The sequence below is a fragment of the Aureobasidium namibiae genome, assembly GCF_000721765.1.
Source record: "Aureobasidium namibiae CBS 147.97 unplaced genomic scaffold scaffold_8, whole genome shotgun sequence".
In the NCBI taxonomy this organism is placed as follows: Eukaryota; Fungi; Ascomycota; class Dothideomycetes; order Dothideales; family Saccotheciaceae; genus Aureobasidium; species Aureobasidium namibiae.
In genome coordinates this window covers 649,869-669,786 of record NW_013581201.1, presented here as the reverse complement: position 1 = coordinate 669,786, position 19,918 = coordinate 649,869, and the positions used below count along the sequence as shown (strand labels likewise).

General features: G+C 50.9%; 9 protein-coding genes across 9 annotated transcripts; 5 read left to right on the top strand and 4 right to left on the bottom strand.

Moving 5' to 3' along the window:
• Positions 1-397: 397 nt before the first annotated feature.
• Positions 398-1,405, bottom strand: M436DRAFT_45898 (Cut8-domain-containing protein; the record flags this gene model as incomplete). Its single annotated transcript, XM_013571942.1, has 1 exon — positions 398-1,405. One exon carries the CDS (start codon positions 1,403-1,405, stop codon positions 398-400), a length of 1,008 nt encoding a protein of 335 aa, XP_013427396.1.
• A 441-nt stretch (positions 1,406-1,846) lies between these two features.
• M436DRAFT_46049 (antiviral helicase) lies at positions 1,847-5,180 on the bottom strand (the record flags this gene model as incomplete). The annotated part of the gene is made up of 3 exons (XM_013571971.1): positions 1,847-2,027; positions 2,081-2,643; positions 2,694-5,180. The coding sequence occupies 3 exons, from the start codon at positions 5,178-5,180 to the stop codon at positions 1,847-1,849; spliced, it is 3,231 nt and encodes a 1,076-aa protein (XP_013427425.1).
• Positions 5,181-5,523: 343 nt separating this feature from the next.
• M436DRAFT_46678 (uncharacterized protein) lies at positions 5,524-5,851 on the top strand (the record flags this gene model as incomplete). Its single annotated transcript, XM_013572100.1, has 3 exons — positions 5,524-5,680; positions 5,734-5,766; positions 5,826-5,851. The coding sequence occupies 3 exons, from the start codon at positions 5,524-5,526 to the stop codon at positions 5,849-5,851; spliced, it is 216 nt and encodes a 71-aa protein (XP_013427554.1).
• Positions 5,852-6,149: 298 nt separating this feature from the next.
• On the top strand, positions 6,150-10,183 carry M436DRAFT_63727 (elongator complex protein 1; the record flags this gene model as incomplete). Its single annotated transcript, XM_013572190.1, has 3 exons — positions 6,150-7,278; positions 7,332-8,463; positions 8,512-10,183. The coding sequence occupies 3 exons, from the start codon at positions 6,150-6,152 to the stop codon at positions 10,181-10,183; spliced, it is 3,933 nt and encodes a 1,310-aa protein (XP_013427644.1).
• Positions 10,184-10,589: 406 nt separating this feature from the next.
• On the top strand, positions 10,590-11,759 carry M436DRAFT_81811 (WD40 repeat-like protein; the record flags this gene model as incomplete). Its single annotated transcript, XM_013572328.1, has 3 exons — positions 10,590-10,611; positions 10,665-10,686; positions 10,823-11,759. The coding sequence occupies 3 exons, from the start codon at positions 10,590-10,592 to the stop codon at positions 11,757-11,759; spliced, it is 981 nt and encodes a 326-aa protein (XP_013427782.1).
• Positions 11,760-12,849: 1,090 nt separating this feature from the next.
• M436DRAFT_72734 (uncharacterized protein) lies at positions 12,850-13,152 on the top strand (the record flags this gene model as incomplete). The annotated part of the gene is made up of 2 exons (XM_013572252.1): positions 12,850-12,970; positions 13,052-13,152. The coding sequence occupies 2 exons, from the start codon at positions 12,850-12,852 to the stop codon at positions 13,150-13,152; spliced, it is 222 nt and encodes a 73-aa protein (XP_013427706.1).
• An 810-nt stretch (positions 13,153-13,962) lies between these two features.
• Positions 13,963-15,391, bottom strand: M436DRAFT_46918 (Thioesterase/thiol ester dehydrase-isomerase; the record flags this gene model as incomplete). Its single annotated transcript, XM_013572138.1, has 2 exons — positions 13,963-14,981; positions 15,034-15,391. 2 exons carry the CDS (start codon positions 15,389-15,391, stop codon positions 13,963-13,965), a joined length of 1,377 nt encoding a protein of 458 aa, XP_013427592.1.
• An 872-nt stretch (positions 15,392-16,263) lies between these two features.
• Positions 16,264-17,092, top strand: M436DRAFT_46784 (uncharacterized protein; the record flags this gene model as incomplete). The annotated part of the gene is made up of 2 exons (XM_013572115.1): positions 16,264-16,452; positions 16,505-17,092. 2 exons carry the CDS (start codon positions 16,264-16,266, stop codon positions 17,090-17,092), a joined length of 777 nt encoding a protein of 258 aa, XP_013427569.1.
• A 133-nt stretch (positions 17,093-17,225) lies between these two features.
• M436DRAFT_81808 (uncharacterized protein) lies at positions 17,226-19,584 on the bottom strand (the record flags this gene model as incomplete). Its single annotated transcript, XM_013572327.1, has 2 exons — positions 17,226-17,291; positions 17,356-19,584. The coding sequence occupies 2 exons, from the start codon at positions 19,582-19,584 to the stop codon at positions 17,226-17,228; spliced, it is 2,295 nt and encodes a 764-aa protein (XP_013427781.1).
• Positions 19,585-19,918: the final 334 nt, after the last annotated feature.

The window sequence follows — 19,918 nt, the reverse complement described above, 5'->3', positions numbered from 1 at the left end:
GACGAAGGTTCTCAGGCAGAGGCCACTCTTGCATCTGGGGCCAGACGAGCCAAGACATTCATTCAGTCAGGAAGCAATCGCGAAGACTTTGGTGTGTGTGATGTGATTGTAATTTTTAGTTGAGTTTTTAGGACCATCTGTGACATGCTCAGCCCTCTCAATAGTGTTCTATCTAAACCTTTGCCTTGCCTTTTGCAGAAACCCACTTCGCAAAATAAGAACGCCTCGCAATGCTATCATCATGGCTGCTAGTGACAAGTAAGGTAGGGAAATGCAGCTCAATGTGTGTGAGTTATGAGTAAACAAATGAAACGAATGATGTGGAAAAAAGCAAATGAAGGGCAGTTGTGTCCCACAGGGTATCTTGAAAGCTCGTTAAACCAGTCTTGCAGCCATCTCACCAGCGTCCAATGCCGACAGAAACGTCAGGACCGTAGGTACCGGACAGGATTTGTTGTCTGATGGCAGCACGCTCGTCGAAGTTGGAGGGAGTGCCGCTGCCAGCAGTTGGGCCGCCCAGGTAGGTAACGTTGGCACGCAACTCGTTGACAGCATCTTGCAGCCTGCCGCCAGACTCTTCGTTGTGCTTGAGAAGCTTCTGGTCCCAACCGGCGTATTGCAAGTGGAAACCACCGCCTCTCTTGGCACTCTCACGGATGGCCAGAGCCCAGGCCTGAGCAAGTTCGTCGTATGCTTCGTGTTTTGCATGGTTGTGCTGGAATGTGTCCCATGTGGGCAGGCGATGGATGATCTGAGTGACGGCATCGAGATATTGGAGCGAGAGTGTGGGTTGAGGTTCGTTCGGAGGGAGAAAGTGAGGAGTGAAGTCCTTGAGAGCTTCGATGAGCTGCATCATAGGCTGGCGGACTCGGTTGTAGGTATAATCGGAACAAGGGCGGTTGCCGAAGGGGAAAGACTCCTTGAAGGTGGTCTCATATTTTTGCAGGACGGAGAGAGTAGACTCGACACTAGGACGGGGAGCCATGGTGACGACTTCGTGAGCGATTGCGGGGTTCTGATCACAGATGTTTTGTAGGAGGTTCCTCATCTCATCGGGAGAAAGAGTTTCGAGGAGACGAGGCAGGTCGAGTGGACGACCAGCGGCGACGGCGGTGCGGCTCCTCTTGGTAGAGCGTGAGGCGGGGAAGAGCTGGCGACCTGTGACGGCGGGCGAGGCTGTGGGCGAGGCCGACATACGGTCGTCCACATCGTCTTCGCTGGCCTTGCGCTTCCGGCTGGACATTCTGTCGCTGCCGAAACACTCTGTTGGCGGTATTAGTATGTCGTGGGATTGGAGGCGGTATGACGCAGCAGGTCGGGGCGTACCTGAGCGCGAGGGAGATGGTCGAGGTGTTCCAAGTAGGTGGGGAGCGAACAGGGGGTTCGACGAGATGACGGAGTTCATTGCGATGAGGCAGTAGGAGACAAGGGCGTGTTGATATTCTCACAAATAGCGCACCACACAAATGCGTTAGATGTGAAAGCGAAGTTCGTAGTTGAAGATTCTGGCAAGTCTGGAATCCACCGCTCAGATCGCCGAGACCGTCCAAGTACTGGAGGTCATGTGTCGACAAGCCATCACCATCACCATTTTCACCGCCAACTCATACAACACACGTCCAATCACATGTCATGCTTATGACCGAGTCTTTGTCGTCATTTGATCTACCTATCTACATGCTTCACACTTGTGAAATCCTTGGTACAAGACACGATAATGTGCCTCCGCTCGCTCGTTGAACCGACAACATAAAAAACGCCTCGCCGCTGCCCCGTGCTTTTACCGTCATCCATGCCCAAGACGCCTTTGAAAAGATACAATTCCTTATGCAATCACGCTGCATGCTTACAAGTACAGCGATTGTGCCGCGACAATGTCACGTCTTACCTTTGTGAGTGCTGTCTCGAACTTCTGTTCAAGCTCCTCACTTCCCATGACCTTCGAGGCTTGTGCCATCTGGCGCAAGAGCTCTTCGAGACGTCTAAACAGACGAATCAAACTGCCTTCGTACACGTCCGTCATTTTGCTGCGAATACGATTAGCTTATGTAAACATATAGAATCCTATGACAGAACTTACCAAATCTCGGCAAAGGTTGCTCCATTGCACCACTTATAGACGACTTCCATGAGCTGGTACTTGAATCCATCAACGTACTCGTCTTCGTTGACAGCCAATTTGCTCTCCTGCGAGATCTTAGCCACAGTGCGAGCCTGAGCCTGGATCTCACGGTAAGGCTTGGCGAGTTCTTCCTTCAATGTCGGTGTCTCGTTGCTCTTCTCCTCGAAGATGAAACAACTGAGAGCAGCCGCGCATTGTTCAGGGGTAAGCTCGTTGAAGAAGCGGTTGAACAGTAGCTCACTGAGCACCAGTTCATCACCAGTGCTGATCTCACAAGCAACACGAGCCTTGAGTTGCACTACGTCGGCTTCGTTGATGAAGCCCAAGCGGCGAAGGACCCTTCGTCTGTGCTTGAGCTCCTCCGTCTGCAACACAGACATGGCGTCGCTGATCTGCTTTCTGACGTCCTTGATCTTGTTACCAAGCTGAACCTTGTGCTCGTACTGTGTATGGAGGGCTGCAAGCCTGGGTGAGTTGTGCAGAGGGTTCGAGAGTAGTCTTGACTCGAGAATCTCGATTTTCTGTATATCCGTCAGTACTTATCACACGTGTGGAAAACGATACAACTTACGCGAAGCAACTTCTTGAAACCCTCGTCTGTAATGCCCATGTTCTCGACAGGATCCAGGATGGCAATACCATCGGGGAATCTTCTCTTGACTTCCTCCAGACCCTTGCGGACATTGTTTCTTTGGTCTGGTGACCTCAAGTCTGTAGGCAAGAAAATTCTGAGATGGCCGATCGCATCGACGGTGGATAGCAAAACTGGTACAACTTCCATCTTGCCCTTCTCACCAGCCATAGGAGGTCGGACACCGGGAGGAAGCTCATCGTTGTTCTTGTTAGCAGGTACGGTAACGTCGCTGGCTACCTGAAGCAGAACATCCACGACATATGAGCTTGCGTTAGGAGGATCTTGTACAGGCTGGCCCTTGGGAGGGCGGCATTTGGCGAAGTTGACAACAGCGCCCCATCCAAAGTCGTGGTCGTTGTGCTTGATCCTGACCAATCTGCCAGATTGGAGGAACTGGAGGCAGTGCTGAGGGTGGTTCACAACATCGCGCATATCCTTAGCGTAGTTGTTGAGCTGTGTGCGGAGGTCGTAGTAGTCCTTGATGGTCGGCTCATCCTCAATGCTCATGTGGTTTCTCTCCTGCTCCAGCTCGAGCAACTGCTTCTCCAGTCCAGCGACACTGGCGGTGTTCTGGAACTGGTAGAAACATCTCTCAAGCATGAATTCAGGTGAGATACCTTCAACACGCATCAGGTTGAGAATCATGTTGTAACCGAGGTAGAAGGCCGAGTTGAGCTTGTCCTGCTCACCACGAACTACCTCTTTGGCGACTGCGGGCTCCATCTTCTCGTCAATCATCATAATGACGATACCACGTTCATCAAGACCTCTTCTTCCAGCACGTCCAGACATTTGGATGAATTCAGATGGCGTGACCCAGCGCTCAGCGACACCGTCGAATTTGCGTACACTGGTGAACACGACAGTCTTGGCAGGCATGTTCAGACCAATCGAGAATGTTTCCGTGGCGAAAAGAACCTTGATCAGACCTTCCTGGAAGAGGATCTCGATGGTCTCCTTCAAAATGGGGAGAAGACCAGAATGATGAATACCGATACCTCTGCGCAGAAGAGGCAGCAAGTGCTGGATCTGAGGCAGCTCGCGATCTTCGGGGCTGAGCATTTCGATAGCGCTCTCGAAGACCTTCTTGACCATTGCCTTCTCGTTATCGTCGTTGAAAGCGAGTTGACTCATCTGGAGGGCATAGTTCTCGCAGTCACGCTTGCTGAAACTGAAGACAATGACGGGGTTGTAGTTTTTCATCATGATCATCTTGACAATCTTGTAGATGTCCGAGGGACCTTCTTTCCTGCCACCCTTGTTGACTTTCTTGTCCTTGCCCTTACCTCTGCGCTTAGCCATAGGATCAGAGCCATCGTCTCCGGCCTTGTCGGCGATGGTTGCCATGGCCTTCTGGAAGTTCTCCTCGCGGAAAGTACCCTTCTCGTCAACAACGAGGTGGATGCCTTCTGCGCCAGCGGGGAAGAGGTAGTGTTGGAGAGGAGTAGGTCGGAAGTCGGTGTAGACAACATGGCAGGGTTGGTTGTGGGTCTTTGTGATCCATTCGGCGAACTGCATCGAGTTGGGGATGGTAGCGGAGAGGAAGACGTAGTGGACCTTGTCGGGCAGAAGGATGATGGTTTCCTCCCAGACGACACCACGAGATTTGTCGCGGAGGTAGTGGACTTCGTCAAAGATGACCCAGGCCACTTCGCGCATAATCTCGGAACCTCTGTACAACATGGAGCGCAGAATCTCGGTGGTCATGACAAGACAGGTGGCTGTGGGGTTGATCGTGACATCTCCAGTCATGAGACCAACATCACCAAACTCGGCCTGGAACTCTCTGAACTTCTGGTTACTCAAGGCTTTGATGGGACTGGTGTAGATAACTCTTTGGTTCTCGCGCAGACATTGGGCGACTGCATATTCGGCAACGACAGTCTTTCCGGCACTGGTGTGAGCCGAGACCAGGACACTTTCGTTTCTTTCAATACTGGCGATCGAGACCTGCTGGAAGGGATCGAGGGTGAAAGGATATGTTTTGGCGGGGCCGTTCGGCGGAGGCTTGTGCTGCGAGATGGGAATGTAATCGTAGTCCGGAGGAAGGGCGACTTGATGGCGAACTTGATGCGAGAGGACGACGTTTGCTTCTTCCTTTGAGGCCTGGAGACCAGCGGCGGCGGCGACTTCTCTGGATTGCTCGGTCTCGAAAGAATCGGTCACAACGGGGGCGGGCTCATCGCGTTTTTGGCGCTTGGACTCGGAGGCAGGGGCAGCGGTCTCGGGCTCGGAAGATACTGGCACGCCTTGGTCCTCGTCGTTATCGTCGGCGGCAGGGGTGGCAGCATCCTGGTTTACGGTGGTGGGTTCGGGGGTCTTGACATGGCCATTTGCGGAGCGCTTCTTGCTCGATTTGTCGTTGGCGACTAAAGCATTTTTGGTGGGCGGGGCGTCGTCGAAGACGTCAAACAGGTCGTCCATGGTGGATCACGAACGGGACGAGGGTGACGATGGGTTGCTGTTGCGACGGAGAAGTGCAGGAAAAAAGTCGAGCTTTGGATCGCGATAGATGGGCGACTGGCGGAAAGAGCTTGACGCAATGTGATTGGCTGCATGACGCGCCTTCCGTACTTTCGCCGGCATCCAGATGGACCGACCGCTGGGCGTTGGCTGTGTCGGGTGAGCAGCGACACAGCGAGCAATTGATTCTCTCCAGCATCTCCACTCACTCACACACACTCTCAACGTACGTCGTGCTGCTCGATCGCTCCAATACCATCCATTGACAAACACCGTCCAGATGTTGTCCAGAACCGCCATGCGCATGCCCACCGTGGCCAACCAGATCGTCGCTCGTCGCACCTTCTCCTCGACCCGCTCGCAACTCGCCAGCCCTTACCACTACCCCGAGGGCCCTCGCAGCAACTTGCCCTTCAACCCCTTGACCAAGTTCTTCGCCCTCAGATTCTGGGGCTTCATGGGTGAGCCGTCTCGCGAGTCAAGACAAGGATTCCTCGTGCTAACATGCTCCAAGCCACTGGTTTCTTCCTTCCCTTCGGTGTCGCTGGTATATCAATCGCTCCAAACATGCCCTTCTCTGCCGTACGAATACTCACAACCCAACAGTCTGGCAGATCAAGAAGAACCAATAGACGTATCGCGGTGGATGCACCTACATTGGCCTGGCTTCAATGCTACCATCAAGACGCTGGCCCGTCCTTTCGGATGTATATAATAGTGATTCTGAATCCCAAACACGTCTTTGACTTGACTTCTGCATCTCAATCCATCTGCTGTGCCCATGTCGAATTGTTTGTCGTGACATGTGAGCTTCCATGACCCTCGCAGCTCTCTCGGCAAGAAAAGCGGCTAGCCCCGACTCCCAAGATTTTTTTGAAGCTGCTGACCATCAATTATCCAATCAATGCTTGTAACATAACACATCAGACCATGCGAAACTTGAGGAATTCAAGGCATTCGCTTGTCGAGTTTCCTAGCGATTCTCTGCCGCCTACAGCTACTACCTGGGATCCTGCTTCCGATGGTCTTATTGCCGCCTTTGGTCCTTCATCTTCTAGCCCGGTCATCGAACTCAGACGCTTAGCCAAGGATTGTTACTCTGCTCACGATGCAAAGCAGATTGCCTCATGGGACGCGCCCAGTCCTTTGACAGATATTCCCGTGGACCGTATCTTGTCAATACAATACTTTGCCGACACCGCTACTATTTGCTTGATCTTGGCCGGTGGCGACATTGTCATTGTCAGAGAAGAGCCACTACCTGGGGAAGACCTCATCGAGATTGTTGGTTCGGTCGACGAAGGAATTGCTGCAGCGGTATGGTCGCCCGACGAGGAACTGCTGGCCATCAGCACTCGAGCCAATACTTTGATTCTAATGACCCGCGACTTTGAAAGTATCGCCAACGTCACTCTTTCTCCCGAGGACGTTCAAGTTTCTGCGCACGTCTCCGTTGGATGGGGAAAACGTGAAACCCAGTTCCAAGGCAAAAGAGCCAAGGCCCTCAAAGATCCTACAGTGCCAGAGCACGTCGATGAAGGCCAACTCAGCTCTCTGGACCAACTGCAGACTACTATCAGCTGGCGTGGAGACGGTGCTTACCTGGCTGTGAACTCTGTTCAAGATGACAAACGGCGGATGATCAGAGTCTACTCACGCGAAGGTGTACTCGACAGTGTGGGTGAGCCTGTAGACGGACTTGAGGGTGCTTTGAGCTGGAGACCTGCTGGAAATCTCATGGCTGGTGTACAGCGTAAAGCTGACCGCGTGGATGTGGTCTTCTTCGAGCGAAATGGTCTGCGTCATGGCCAGTTCTCTTTGCGCCTATCCGCAGAAGACATGGAGACCTGGGCCAGTGCCATCACCCTCGCGTGGAACAGCGACTCTACTGTCCTTGCTGTATCGTTCAAAAATCGAGTACAGCTCTGGACGATGGGCAACTACCACTACTATCTCAAGCAGGAGATCTTTACCAACGTCACATCAGATGCAGAATTGCTTCCTGTCCGTACAGCTTGGCACCCCGAGAAGCCACTTTATCTTTCTGCGTCGTCTGGTAGTATGTGGAGGTCTGTTTCAAGTCAAGATGTCACACGCTAACATAAATCTCAGACTCTCTCCAGATGCTCTCGTACGTGTTCAGTGTATCAAGAAGCTCGGCGAAACCGCCACACGACTTTGGTCTCACCTCTGTCATTGACGGGCGTAACTTGAAGATCACACCGCTCAGGGTGGCCAATGTTCCACCGCCTATGGCTCTCGCGGAATTGGAACTCAGTGCCAATGCTATCGATGTCGCTGTCAACGAATCGGCAACTAAGATTGCAGTATTGCATCAGCAAGGTGTCTCATTATACGAGCTCGACTACAGCATCAGACCATTCCAGCACCCCAAGCTCTTGCGCGAGGCACCTTTGGCAGAGCAAATTCCTCGACAAGTTGCTTTCTCTGAGGAGGATGGCGTATCAGTGCTCTGCAGCGAACCAAACACTCCAGCTGATACCGTTGTCGGGATCAAAATTTCCGATGACAGTGCTTTTGACTCTGGTGAGTTAAGCTCCGGCGCTGGTTCGCTGTTCTCTGCCGTAGACTTTTCGAGTACCTGTTATGAGGATGCACACGGTGGTGTGTATGAACTCGGTACTTCAGTTTCTTCGTCTTTGCTTGCCAAGCTGCCAGTACACTGCCCGTGGACCGAGGTATGGAGGGATGATGAGACGACGATTGTGTTTGGTCTCTCGGCCGGTGGCACCCTGTTTGGCTACCGCAAGTCTGCGGATGATGAGAAGGCACAAGAATGCCTGCAGATTCGCAACTGCACGTCATTCTTGACCACTCCCGCTCATCTCATCTTCACTACAACTCAACATTTACTCAAATTCGTCCATCTTCACCAAGGCGACCTGGAAATACCTCTGGACGAGCCTGAAAAAGACGAACGTTGTCGTAGTATTGAGAGAGGCGCAAAGCTTGTGGCTGTCATGCCTACGACATTCTCTCTTGTTCTTCAGATGCCCAGAGGAAATCTGGAAACAATTTACCCACGTGCTCTGGTTCTTGCTGGCATCCGCAGGAGCATCAGTGCTAAAGACTACAAGACAGCTTTCTTTGCCTGCCGTGGCCAGAGAGTCGATATGAACATTCTTCATGACTATGCGCCACAGCAGTTCATGGCCAATGTCCTGCTTTTCTGTAAGCAACTGAAGAAGGCTGAACACATTGATTTGTTCCTTTCGCAACTACGGTATGTTGTATTGCTAGAAGTCTGAAGAGCCGAACTGATGAATCACAGTGATGATGATGTTGCAGAAACAATGTACAAGGAAACGCTCAATGCCCCGAAGTTGGGTCTGCACGGTGACAGCCCTGTTGAAGCTCAACAGGCAAGCGCTGAGCCCCAGAGCTCAAAGATCAACAGAGTCTGCGACGCTTTCCTGGATGTCTTGCGCAATCGAACATCGACTCACCTACAGAATATCATCACAGCGCATGTTTGCAAGTCTCCGCCTGATCTTGACGCCGGTCTGACGTTGATCGCCAAGTTGCGAGAAGAGCAACCAGACTTGGTTGAACGTGCAGTCGAGCATATTTGTTTCCTTGCAGATGTCAATCAGCTTTACGAGCATGCTCTTGGTCTTTACGATCTCGATGTTGCGTTGCTCATCGCGCAGCAGTCACAGAAAGACCCTCGAGAGTATCTCCCATACGTCCAAGGCCTTGGCAAGATGCAGCCCCTTCGGAGACAGTTCACAATCGACCACGACTTGAAGAAGCACAACAGGGCACTCGGTCATCTGTTTACCATGGACGAGTTTGATGAGCTCAAGACCTACATGGCCAAGCACGAGCTCTACAGTGATGCCATGCATCTTTACAGATACCAGACTCAGCGTCTGAATGAGATCATGAAGTTGAACGCCGACTACCTCAACAGCCGCAACCGTTACAAGGAAGCAGGCATTGCCTACGAGTATCTTGGTGAGTATAATTTGGCCTTTGAGGCCTACCGATCTGCAAACGAGTGGCGTGAATGTCTGTCTTCGGCTACTCTCATTCCTCTGCCTGAGGATGAGCTTGTGGCTGCAGGTGAAGCATTCGCCGAGGTACTCACAGAGTCAAAAGACTACTATGATGCAGCGACTGTTCATCTGGACTACCTGAACGACATTGAAGGAGCCATCAAGAGCTTGTGCAAGGGTTACTACTACGCAGAAGCTATTCGAGTCATTGGTCTGAGACGACGTGCAGAACTGATCGAATCTGTTGTTGATCCCGGTCTGATAGAGGGGTCCGCAACCATGACAGAGCTCCTCGCAGAGATGAAGGGTCAGCTCAATGCTCAGGTACCGCGACTTCGAGAGCTGAGACAAAAGAAGGAGGAGGATCCACTTGCCTTCTTCGGAGGCGTTCCTGCAGATGGACCGGATATCCCCGATAATATCTCACTTGCACCAACCGAGGCTACTACTTCGGCTGGTACATTTATGACCCGGTACACCAATCGTAGTACTGGCACTCTGGCCTCGAATGCAACCCGTAAGACTTCGAAGAACCGCCGACGTGAGGAGCGCAAGCGAGCCAGAGGCAAGAAGGGTAGTGTGTATGAGGAAGAGTATATCGTCAACTCGATTGGACGTCTCATCGAACGCACGAACAGCGTCAGCGAGGAGGTTGCTCGTCTTGTCGAAGGTCTTATGAGAAGAGCGATGAGAGAGCGTGCTGCTGCCGTGGATAATGTTATGGCTGAAGTCGTCGAGCTATGCAAGACTTGCATCCCTGAGGTGTTCCAAGTCAAGCCGACGCAGCCTTCTAACACTGAGTCGGGAGAGGTCAATGGAGAGGACGAGGCTGGCAGACCTACTGCTGGTGGTCAAGCCGTGTTCTTTGACGCAATGGAGGCTAATCAGACCAAGCGAGAACCACCGGTCGTCAAGACTTTCTCCAGGCTTTCATTACTTGGTTAGATAAATTATATCGCAGAAATAATGCATGTCATGATGAATATTAACGTAGCTCGATGATGTTCAAGAAGAAGTGCTGATGTCAGTGTGCTTTCGACGTTGAATCGACAATGGGCAAAACCTGACCCTGTCCTTCGGGATGTCACGGCCGACAGCCGACGACGTGGGGACTCTCCTTCACGCCTTCTGCCTCGACCTTCTAGAACATCCATCTGCATATCACGCTTGCAACCATCACAATATCTTCAAAACACTGTCAAAACATCAACGCGACACCCAAACAATATAGTAGTCTGGAATATCAACACCATCGCTCGACGGAATCCTACATAACCACGCGCGCACTGCGCGATCATCCGCGAACGACCCCACCACATATCTCGTATCACACATCAATCAAGCCACCATCATGAGTGTCATCTTGTGTACAGGTATCTTTAGCTCAAGAACCGACTGTAAATTGCATACAGCTAACCGATTATAGCTGGCTATGATCATACCATCCGGTAAGTGTGTGTGTGAACGTCTGCATTTCTTTGTCACATGGCGCACTGTAGCTCTTCTTGTCAGGCGCAAAGGAGAGCATGATTTGTCTTGGATTGCGCCACAAATATGCCAGGACTGACACAAACTCGTCACCAGATTCTGGGAAGCTCTTTCAGGCATATGCAGCCGCACGATTCCACACCCAGACTCGCAGGTCAACCGCTTGTGCATATCTCCAGACAAGCGTTTTCTTGCTGCTGCCGGACACCATACTGTGAAGCTTTATGACATCAAATCTACGAACCCAGCTGCCGTCTTGACATTCGAAGGTCACACCAACAATATCACTGGACTTGCTTTTCACTGCGAGGGTAAATGGATGGTGACAAGTTCGGAAGATGGCACAGTGAAGATCTGGGATACACGCACTGGTCACGTTCAGCGTAACTACAGCCATGGCGTTCCTGTCAATGATGTGGTTATTCATCCGAACCAGGGTGAGCTCATTAGCTGTGACAGAGGTGGCAACGTGCGAATCTGGGACCTTGCAGAGAACAAATGCTCACATCAGTTGATACCGGAAGAGGACAAATCTGTCGCTTCGGTCACTGTCGCGTCCGATGGCTCTCTGCTCTGCGCTGCCGTTAGCAACAGTCAGATCGGCTCAGTCTACGTCTGGCGTATAATAACGGCCAAGGATGTGACGACGCTGGTGCCTGTTACGAAGTTCAACGCCCACAACACATACATCACACGCGTTCTACTATCTCCCGACGTCCGCCACCTGGCTACTTGCTCTGCAGACCACACAGCGCGTATCTGGTCAGTCGACTTGTCAAGTCACAACGCCATCGCTGCTGGGCCTGGAGACAAGGATAGCAGTGCATTTGAGCTCGAGCAGGAACTCGACGGCCACCAGCGCTGGGTCTGGGACTGCGCGTTCAGTGCCGACAGCGCCTACTTGGTAACAGCTTGCAGTGACCACTACGCGCGGTTATGGGAGCTGAGCTCCAAGCAAGTCATCAGACAGTACAACGGACATCATCGTGGAGCGGTTTGCGTGGCACTGAACGATTACTCGGAAACTAGATAGAGTCTGAGTGACAAAGTAGCGCACGAAGGGCGTTTCAGAGGGCTACGCGAATCAGCACGTGGGGAGTTTGGCAAGCAGTACGATGCTCGCTAACATCGGACCATCCGATGCTGGAGAAGGCACTGCGTTGGCACTTGAAATCGAGGTATTCTTTGACCAAAAAAGACATGGAGTCGATATGGGGGTTCTGGGTTGACGCTCAGGCGTTGTCGGTTTGATCATGCCTTATCACGTCGCAGTACAACAGACATTGCTAGGTATTTGAGCACATGTGCTCAGTATTTCACCGATATCATTGGTGGTACAAAGAGATACAGAGATTCCAGACTCCGAGCAAATAAAGCACAAAGCCATTCCGTGTCGGCAGCAAACATTCCTTATCGTGCCTGCCTCCCCGAACATTGCCGAAGATGATAAGGAAGATATGATGGATAAAACCGTTATCGCCGAAACGACATGACAACCTTGATAAACGAGGACCGGGAATATTTTGACATGAATATGTATTTGTACATTTTCATTTCTCTTTCCCAAGCGTCTGTTAGCAGACGGGAGACGTGCGAACAAATTCATAGAGTTACTGGTGAAGCATATCCTTATCTATTGGCTGTTTATTGAAAGAGTCTCATGTTGCGAGGACAAAGGCCTGACATAGGGCCCTGTCTTCCTTTGACGCTCGAATGCGGTAAACAGGCACATGAGCAGACACCAATAGTTTTTCCATACTCCACAAAAGCGATAATAGCAACGGTAAGCAGATAAGACGGTGAGTCAGCTGCTGAGTGGCGGCAGAACATGAACAGTTGATGGAAACTTGAGTCATTGCCCACCTGGTAGTGTCCTCACTCTTCCTTCTATCTACACTACTGAGCATCATATTTCATCCATCAGTGCTTTTTTGTTTTTCTTCGTACAAGCCCTCTTTGTCTTCCATATATGTGTGTTCGTAGTAAGTAGAATCACCTCCTTTCTGCATGCCATCTCTAATCTCTAACTAGACTTTCTGCTGTTTGATTCGATATTTGGATTACGTCTTCAATCTCACTCTGTCTCTCTGTTTTGAGTCTGCTACCCAGACTCACCAATCAGAATGTGTACGTACACATATAGCTGGTACATCTGCAACCACAGCTACTACATCTGGAGCGACACGATAGAAATCTGTACCAATCGATTCTTGTCAACTTATTCATACGATGCTTGGTCGATAGGTAAGCGACAGCCTCATAGCCCTCAATCTGCTCCAGAAGCAAGAAAATTTAGGAGAAAAAGTTGACTGATGATTTCTGTAGACATGTGTAAAGACCACATAGCAATCTGCAAAGGCTTTGGCGATTATTACTGTCAAGATTGCTCTGAGGACCATACGCTTGAGTGGGAACTTGAGGAATGAGAGGAAGAGACAGAAGCCAGAGGTATGGCATTGGCATTGGCATTGGTGTCGGCGTTTCTGAAGATTGGGTGTCTGAGCGAGATTGGTATACACCATTGAAGGGATTGTGAATCCTCGTTCTTTTCTTTGCTACCTCTCTTTACTCTATCAAAGGTTGATCTCATTCTCCATCTCTTCTTTGTTTGCATGAACCTCCTTGTCCCATTCCCGTTGGAGGTACGGTAAGTAATCACATCTCCGACCGCCATGCTTTATTGATGTCTGAACGGTCCTGACCATCCTCGATCTCGATACTCGTCTCACACCACTAGACTCTCGGTATACATCTATCGTCAGAAATCAAAGAGAAATATGTGCAGATACACATACTGGTTCCACAAATGCAACCACGGCACCTACGGCAGGCTGATCAGACTTTGCGCCAACCGTGCAGTACCAAGTCAAGCATTTGACAATTGGTCGATGGGTAAGTAACAGCGATATCCAAATCTCCAGAGCAAATACCAAACTCCCAAGCGAAGATGAAGTACTGACGATGTTGCTGTGGACTTAGATTTGTGCGTGGATCATGTTGCGACCTGTAGGGGCTTTGGCAAACATTATTGTGCCGACTGCTCTGAACGTGTAGATACCAGGCCGAAGATCAGGCACAGAGCTAAGACCAGCATTGATATGGCGTCGTTGGGTTCGTTTTGAGTGATTAATTTTGGTATCAGGTCGAGCATTTCTGGCAAGGACTTCGTGTGGATCGCGACTTCTTTGGGCAGATATTCGTATCTTTCTATTATGTTATTATATTTATAAACCAGATTATTCTGTCACCCTATCTTTTGCTCCAGAGTCGATGTTATCGTGTTCAACGCTCTCTCTTATCCTCATTGCTCTTCTGCGTGCATCGATATACATCATAAACTCGGAATATGATTTCGGCATGACCTTGATGTCACGTTCGACGGTGAAGGTGTAGTTGAACTGGCCTGTCGGTTTGGCGGTGCCGTGTTCGACATCGCGGACCTTTGTGTCCACGCGAACTTGGATTCTTGTGTATTTTTGTTTCTTGTCTCCATCTGAGTTGGGTTGGTCGGCTTGACCTGAGACGATTGGAGGATCTGTATAGACGACAGTGGCTGTCTGGTAGAGGACACTGCCGACAGGGACAGGGTTTTGGAAGGTCGAGGGATCGAGCGAGACGAAGGTGGGACGACAATGAGCGAAACTGGCGGCGGCACAGAAGGCGAGTTCGAAGGTTTGCTTGAGGAGAAAGCCACCAAAGATCATAAAGTGGTGTCTGTTTCGATATTGTGGTTGCATAATGGCAGCAGTGGACAGGCGAGTCTGTTCCATTTCGAAGACATTGTCTGGTTTGCGCACGGGATCCATAGGATCATGGTATTGTAGTTGCTTCTGCCACATGGCGTGGATGAGGTCGGACTCTTCATCGTTTGGTGTCTGCTTGATCAAAGAGCGACTTTTGAGATGTTTGCGGTGGGCACTGTTCTTCTCGCCTTGTGCGAAGATGGCCTTCTCTTCGTCCGTCTCAGGAGCGATGGCAGGGATGTTGACAGGCTTCTTGGTGCCGGGATCGAGGGATACCATGGTGAACTGACATGTCAACAGGACATCCTCAGGTTTGACAGTCTCGCCCTCTTTCGGTGCTTTTGCGACTTGTAGCGAGATCTCCATACTCGAGCGACCAGTAGCGTATGTAACCTTTCCGGAATACTCGAGGTCGGAGATTTCTGTCAGGGGATGCTTGATGTCAATACGGTCACAGGCGGCCGTGACAGTCGTGACTCCATCGCCCGTGTGCTTGTATGCAATGACACCACCTATGAATGTGTCAGTGAGAAGCTACAGGGTGTGCTTGTAGCAAAGACGTACTCAATGCATCCAGATCCATGAACAGCGTGCCCAATCGAATGTGACCGCTTGAGTTGGCGTAGGTGTCGAGTAGCCATGGTTCGCGAGCGAGAGGCAGGACAACGCTGTGGTAGCTGTCGCTCATGCGCTTGGGCGAGAGGTCGCGGTCATTGGGAGTCTCTGGCTTGCCCGAAGGCTTTGTCGGATCGTGTCCACCACGCTCTTTCTCTCGTAGCGCATCGATCCAAGGAGTCTGGATTCTGTTCTCGGTCAAGGCTCGAAAGACACCGTCGGTCTGTGGGCGTATCGTGGTGGAAAATGGTCGTCTGGTTTGTAGTTGTAGGCGACGAAGGCAGCTGAGACTCAATCGTTTGGCCATTGTGATGGACTGAATACGGAAACTGCAATGCAGCTCTTCAGCAGCGGCATGTTGGTCATATACATGGCGGAAGCTGACCGAGGGGCAGCTTCCTTCTTTCGCAGCGTCGCTGACCACGCTCCGATTCTCCCCGCTGACATCACAACTTCTCCAACTTGACCCGACAGACACCACCGGCAACCTTTCCATCACGCCGTATACCGCCTAGCAATGTCATGTCAAGGGAGAGGAAATGAGTCACAATGTCCGATACTATCAGCTTGGGCAGTTTGCGGCTGTCTTGTCCCTCAACTGGCCTCGATCTTGCCCTGACTAGTAATGCCGATATCTCGACTTTGGCTCGGCCCTGCTCCGATATTCCATCCATCACTGACATTGAATCTGGACGAGTTTGGCTCGCCCCTAACACCAACGTCAAACTGCTTCTCACCATCATCTGGCCGTCTACTACATCCGAGCAATGCTCTGGTGTTTTGATAAAATGTCTCGTTACTGCTCTCCAAAATGCAGCAGTCAGTACTATGTCTATCGTTTTGTCAATATAGAATTGACAAGCTCGAATATAACAGCTATGGAGGCAGTTGAGTCTTCAACCTTCCCTGAACGTTGAGCCTTCGCAGTGTTCCAACACATGTCTCCTTGTCATATCACTGACGTCTGCACCTTTTCTCTTACCGACAAAGAAACAGCCCGCTCATCGTCTGGCAAAGAATGTACCGTCCAGCCATGTCAAGCCTCCAGAGGGTCTACCACATTGGACTCTGAACCGAGTACACTTGAAGTTTGATATCACTTCACCACTCCCATCCTCCGCCTCAGATACTAATCCCATGCTATTCGAGAATTCAACACTCCTCGAAGACAAAGGGGACATGGATCCAGCTTCATCAGCGAAGATCAATCATCTAGAACATATTGTTGGCGCAATAGATGTGGCCTTTGGCCTGGCATTGACAGATCTACCTCCTAGGGCACTCTCGGGTTTTAGAGTCACCGAGAAGTCATCCTTCAAACATCTGCATGACATTTGTCCGGCCATGTGGAGTCCTGGTCATGTTGAGGTATCCCAGACGTCGTGGTCTGTTGTCATTTTACTGACGATGCCTTCAACAGGCTCTTGCTTCTCGAGCAGTCTTCCTGCCAACCGTCAGCCACGCCATCTCCAACTCCATCTCACAACGAGCGCGATCGTTCTCACTGAGAGAGAAGCTCAAGGAGATCGCTCGGCAGGAACACCTTACCGCATCCAGTGGGTCAAGATTCGAGCCACGGGCAATCCAAAAAGCCGTCGGTATCCGGCTCTGGCGTCTCACGCAACGCCGTCTGCGTGACCCATCAGCTGCAAAGAAGCTCCAGCCCATTCGAACCAGTGACACAATAACATCGACCTCCGAACAAGATGAAGACGTCGATAAAATCTTGAGCTTTGAGCTTGACGACAATCATCTTATATACCCACAGCTTGAAACATGCTTGGGATCGGACGACGAAGTAAACGGAGAGGACTTGCTCGAGACCGGGTACGAAAGCGAGTGGGAAGATCTCTTCACGGATCCGGCAGCAGAAAACCCCGTCAATGACGATGAAGAGATGCTGGACTGTCTCCACATTGTACAGCACGACGATGACGATGAGGATATGTTCTCTGGTGATCTCGAGGATGACATATCTTCAGCATTGGAAGAAATGCTCGAGCTATGAACCCAAGCTAGACTAATCATGTTCAATGATTCTTATCTCCGGTCCCCCTATTACTTTGGATGCCATGTCATGTTTCTCGTCAAGCTTTGTAGCCGTGTTTGAGCCATATGCTACCGCTGTGGCCGTCTCAGCCTTACCATCTCGCATTTGGTCCAAGTTTGAAGATATGTTTGGCTCTAGGGACCCTGCGTGAGCCGTTCTGTATTCACAACAAGTCAGCGCTCACACTTCCAACCCTAGAATACGTACACCAGTCAACTCACCGGAGCAGGGGCATAATCCCTAAATGCCAACTGCTGCTCATGAATAAGCGGCACGACCCTCTGCGGCAAATTCAACAGCTCTTCCAAATTCTCATAGTGACCCTCTTGCGCATTCAACCTCTTTTCTTCGGCAATCTCTTCCTCCGTATATCCTTTGTAGAGGTTCACTGTCTCAAGCCTGTCTTTGCCAAGTACAATCTTGTTCAATCTGGTCAAAGCATCGTTGCCAGCGACACGGGACAGGGCGACTTTACCGAAAATCTGTTTGCATGTTGGCCTGGCACGAATTTCTGCCATCTTGGCTTCGCGATCGAAGGAGAAAGGGTCGGCTTCTTCTTGCGCTGGGGCTTCGCCTTGGTCGGTTTGTGGTTCCTGGGGACGATACATGTACTCCTTGAGCAGTTTCAGAGCCTTCTTCTCGTATTTGGCTCGCGTCATCGGGCCGCTTTTGGTCTTTGGTACGGAGGGTCCTGTTGTTTCATCTTGAGCTGCGGCTGGTAGGGCTTGTGGCAGCAAGTGAGGTGCTGCTTGCGGTTCTGGTGCACGCTCAGTCTGTGTGGCGGAGTCTTTATGTTGACGGAAAACCGCAGGAGCAATCCCTACAGGTGCCTCTGGCTCGAGACTAACATGTGTGATGTTTCCGAGGGCCAACGAAGGTGCCGCTGCTAAATCGGTCTGAGCAGCCGAGTTCACATAAGCATTCCAAGGCGTCTTTGTGACAAGTTGTTCTTCCACAACTGGTTCTTCTGCGATGGGCTCCTTTGAGATGGGTTCCTCTGCAATAAGTTGTTCGAAAATTGACTTGTGATGTTCTTGCAGCAAGGGTTCGTGCGACGGTCGCTCTTGAGGCTGTGAATTATCGAGTTGTGACTCTTGAGAGAAAGCCTTGTCAGCTTGTGTTCCTAGTACCGGCTCAATTTGGTTGAGAGTGGCGTCGTCTGATATCTGAGTAAGCTCTGGAAGGAAACCTTTACCAGAATCCAGCTTAAGGGATTCCTCTGGACGATCAAGATCCATCGGCGTGCTCTCATCGTTCGGCGCCGGCGACGCCTGCTTCGAGCCATGGTCAACGGTGTCTGACTGTTCAATATTCTCTGTAGGATCTGGCACTTGCTGTTGCTCCTGCTTGTGTGCTGTATCGTCAACGTCGAGCAAGCTTCTGGTGAATATTGTGCCATGATATGGACTCTCTGTGCTCGGTACCGCAACCGATTCTGGAGGCTGAGAGCTCAGAGATTTCAAGCCGGAGGTGTTTTTGGGAGATCTCGGGATGGAAGTTTGAGCTCTATCAGTTGGTCTGATTGCTCTGGGAGGTGACCCGAGAAGGTTGTTGACATGTCTCTTAGCCGCCTTCCATTTTTCAGTCCCTGAAACTCTTTCTAGGTCCTGCTTTGAGGCAGTCTCTAGGATACGATCCGTGAAGGGTGTCAAAGACTTCTGTGTCGGGGTGGTAATCGTTTGTTTTATCCAGGTAGGCTCTCCGAATTCAGCGAAACTCGGCCGCTGGTTCCTTTCTGAGATGTTGTCAGGCATTTCGTCCAAGAGACTGGTGACAGTTCTCTCTGCAGGCGGCTTCTGATGATCCTGTGGATCTGCTACTGGAGGCGATTGCTCATCCTCATCCAAGGTGAGATCAACCACATCAATGGTGTCGTCAATCGTAGAGGGCAACACAGAGGTTTGACTCCTAGCTCTAACTGACAGCTTCCTGCTGGTCTGGCCGACAGGAGTTATGGGCAGTTCAAAGTCGTTGTTAACAAGATCATGAGCTGAAGTAAGGGACATGAATGTATTTACCCCTCGCTTTGCGTGGGCATTGTTGTCATGAACTTCTTGTGGTGAGGCGCCAGCTCTCGATTGAGGAACCGTTGTCTGATCTTGTGGTCTGTATCTCATACTGGCGTCCTCGCGGAATGTCCAAAGTCCTTCCGAAGCACCATCTCGGCGGATAAAGTCGTTGTTTTCTGCCAAAGCGACCCAGATTCCATCCCTCCAGCTCTTGTCCTCGAGATTGTGGTCGGGAACATTTTCAATGATCCACTCGTACACTTCATCAATGCGTAAGCATTGTTCTGGAGCATTATGCAGTGCCATGCCGATGAGCTGATCGTATTTCCGTAGTCTCGGACTTTGTTGTTGCTCCGATCCTTGTGATGGTACTCTAGATGGTCTGGTGACAGCGGCGGACACGGGACTTTCGATTTTGCGTCTCTTCGGGGCTGGTTGCATGTTGTCGACGGAGTTCAGATTGCAAATATAGCATTTCCAGCCAAGTGGACAAGGTCTGGGTATAGAGCCTCTGCAGCAACCTCTGTGGTATTTGCGCTTGCACTGGCAACATGTAACGAGAGACCACTTCTCGTAATTAGACTCCTTTGCGCAAATGAAGCACAAGTCTTGCCGGCTCCGCGAACTGGTTGACGATCGTTCGGATGGGGTTTGGTCGCGGACTGAAGAAGTTCTGTTCTTCTTGACAGTCGGAGGTTTGTTTGGAGGGGGTCGCATGTCGGTGGATCCGACGGACGGTGAAGCATTTTGCATAACTTCCTGCTGGTTCGCCAAC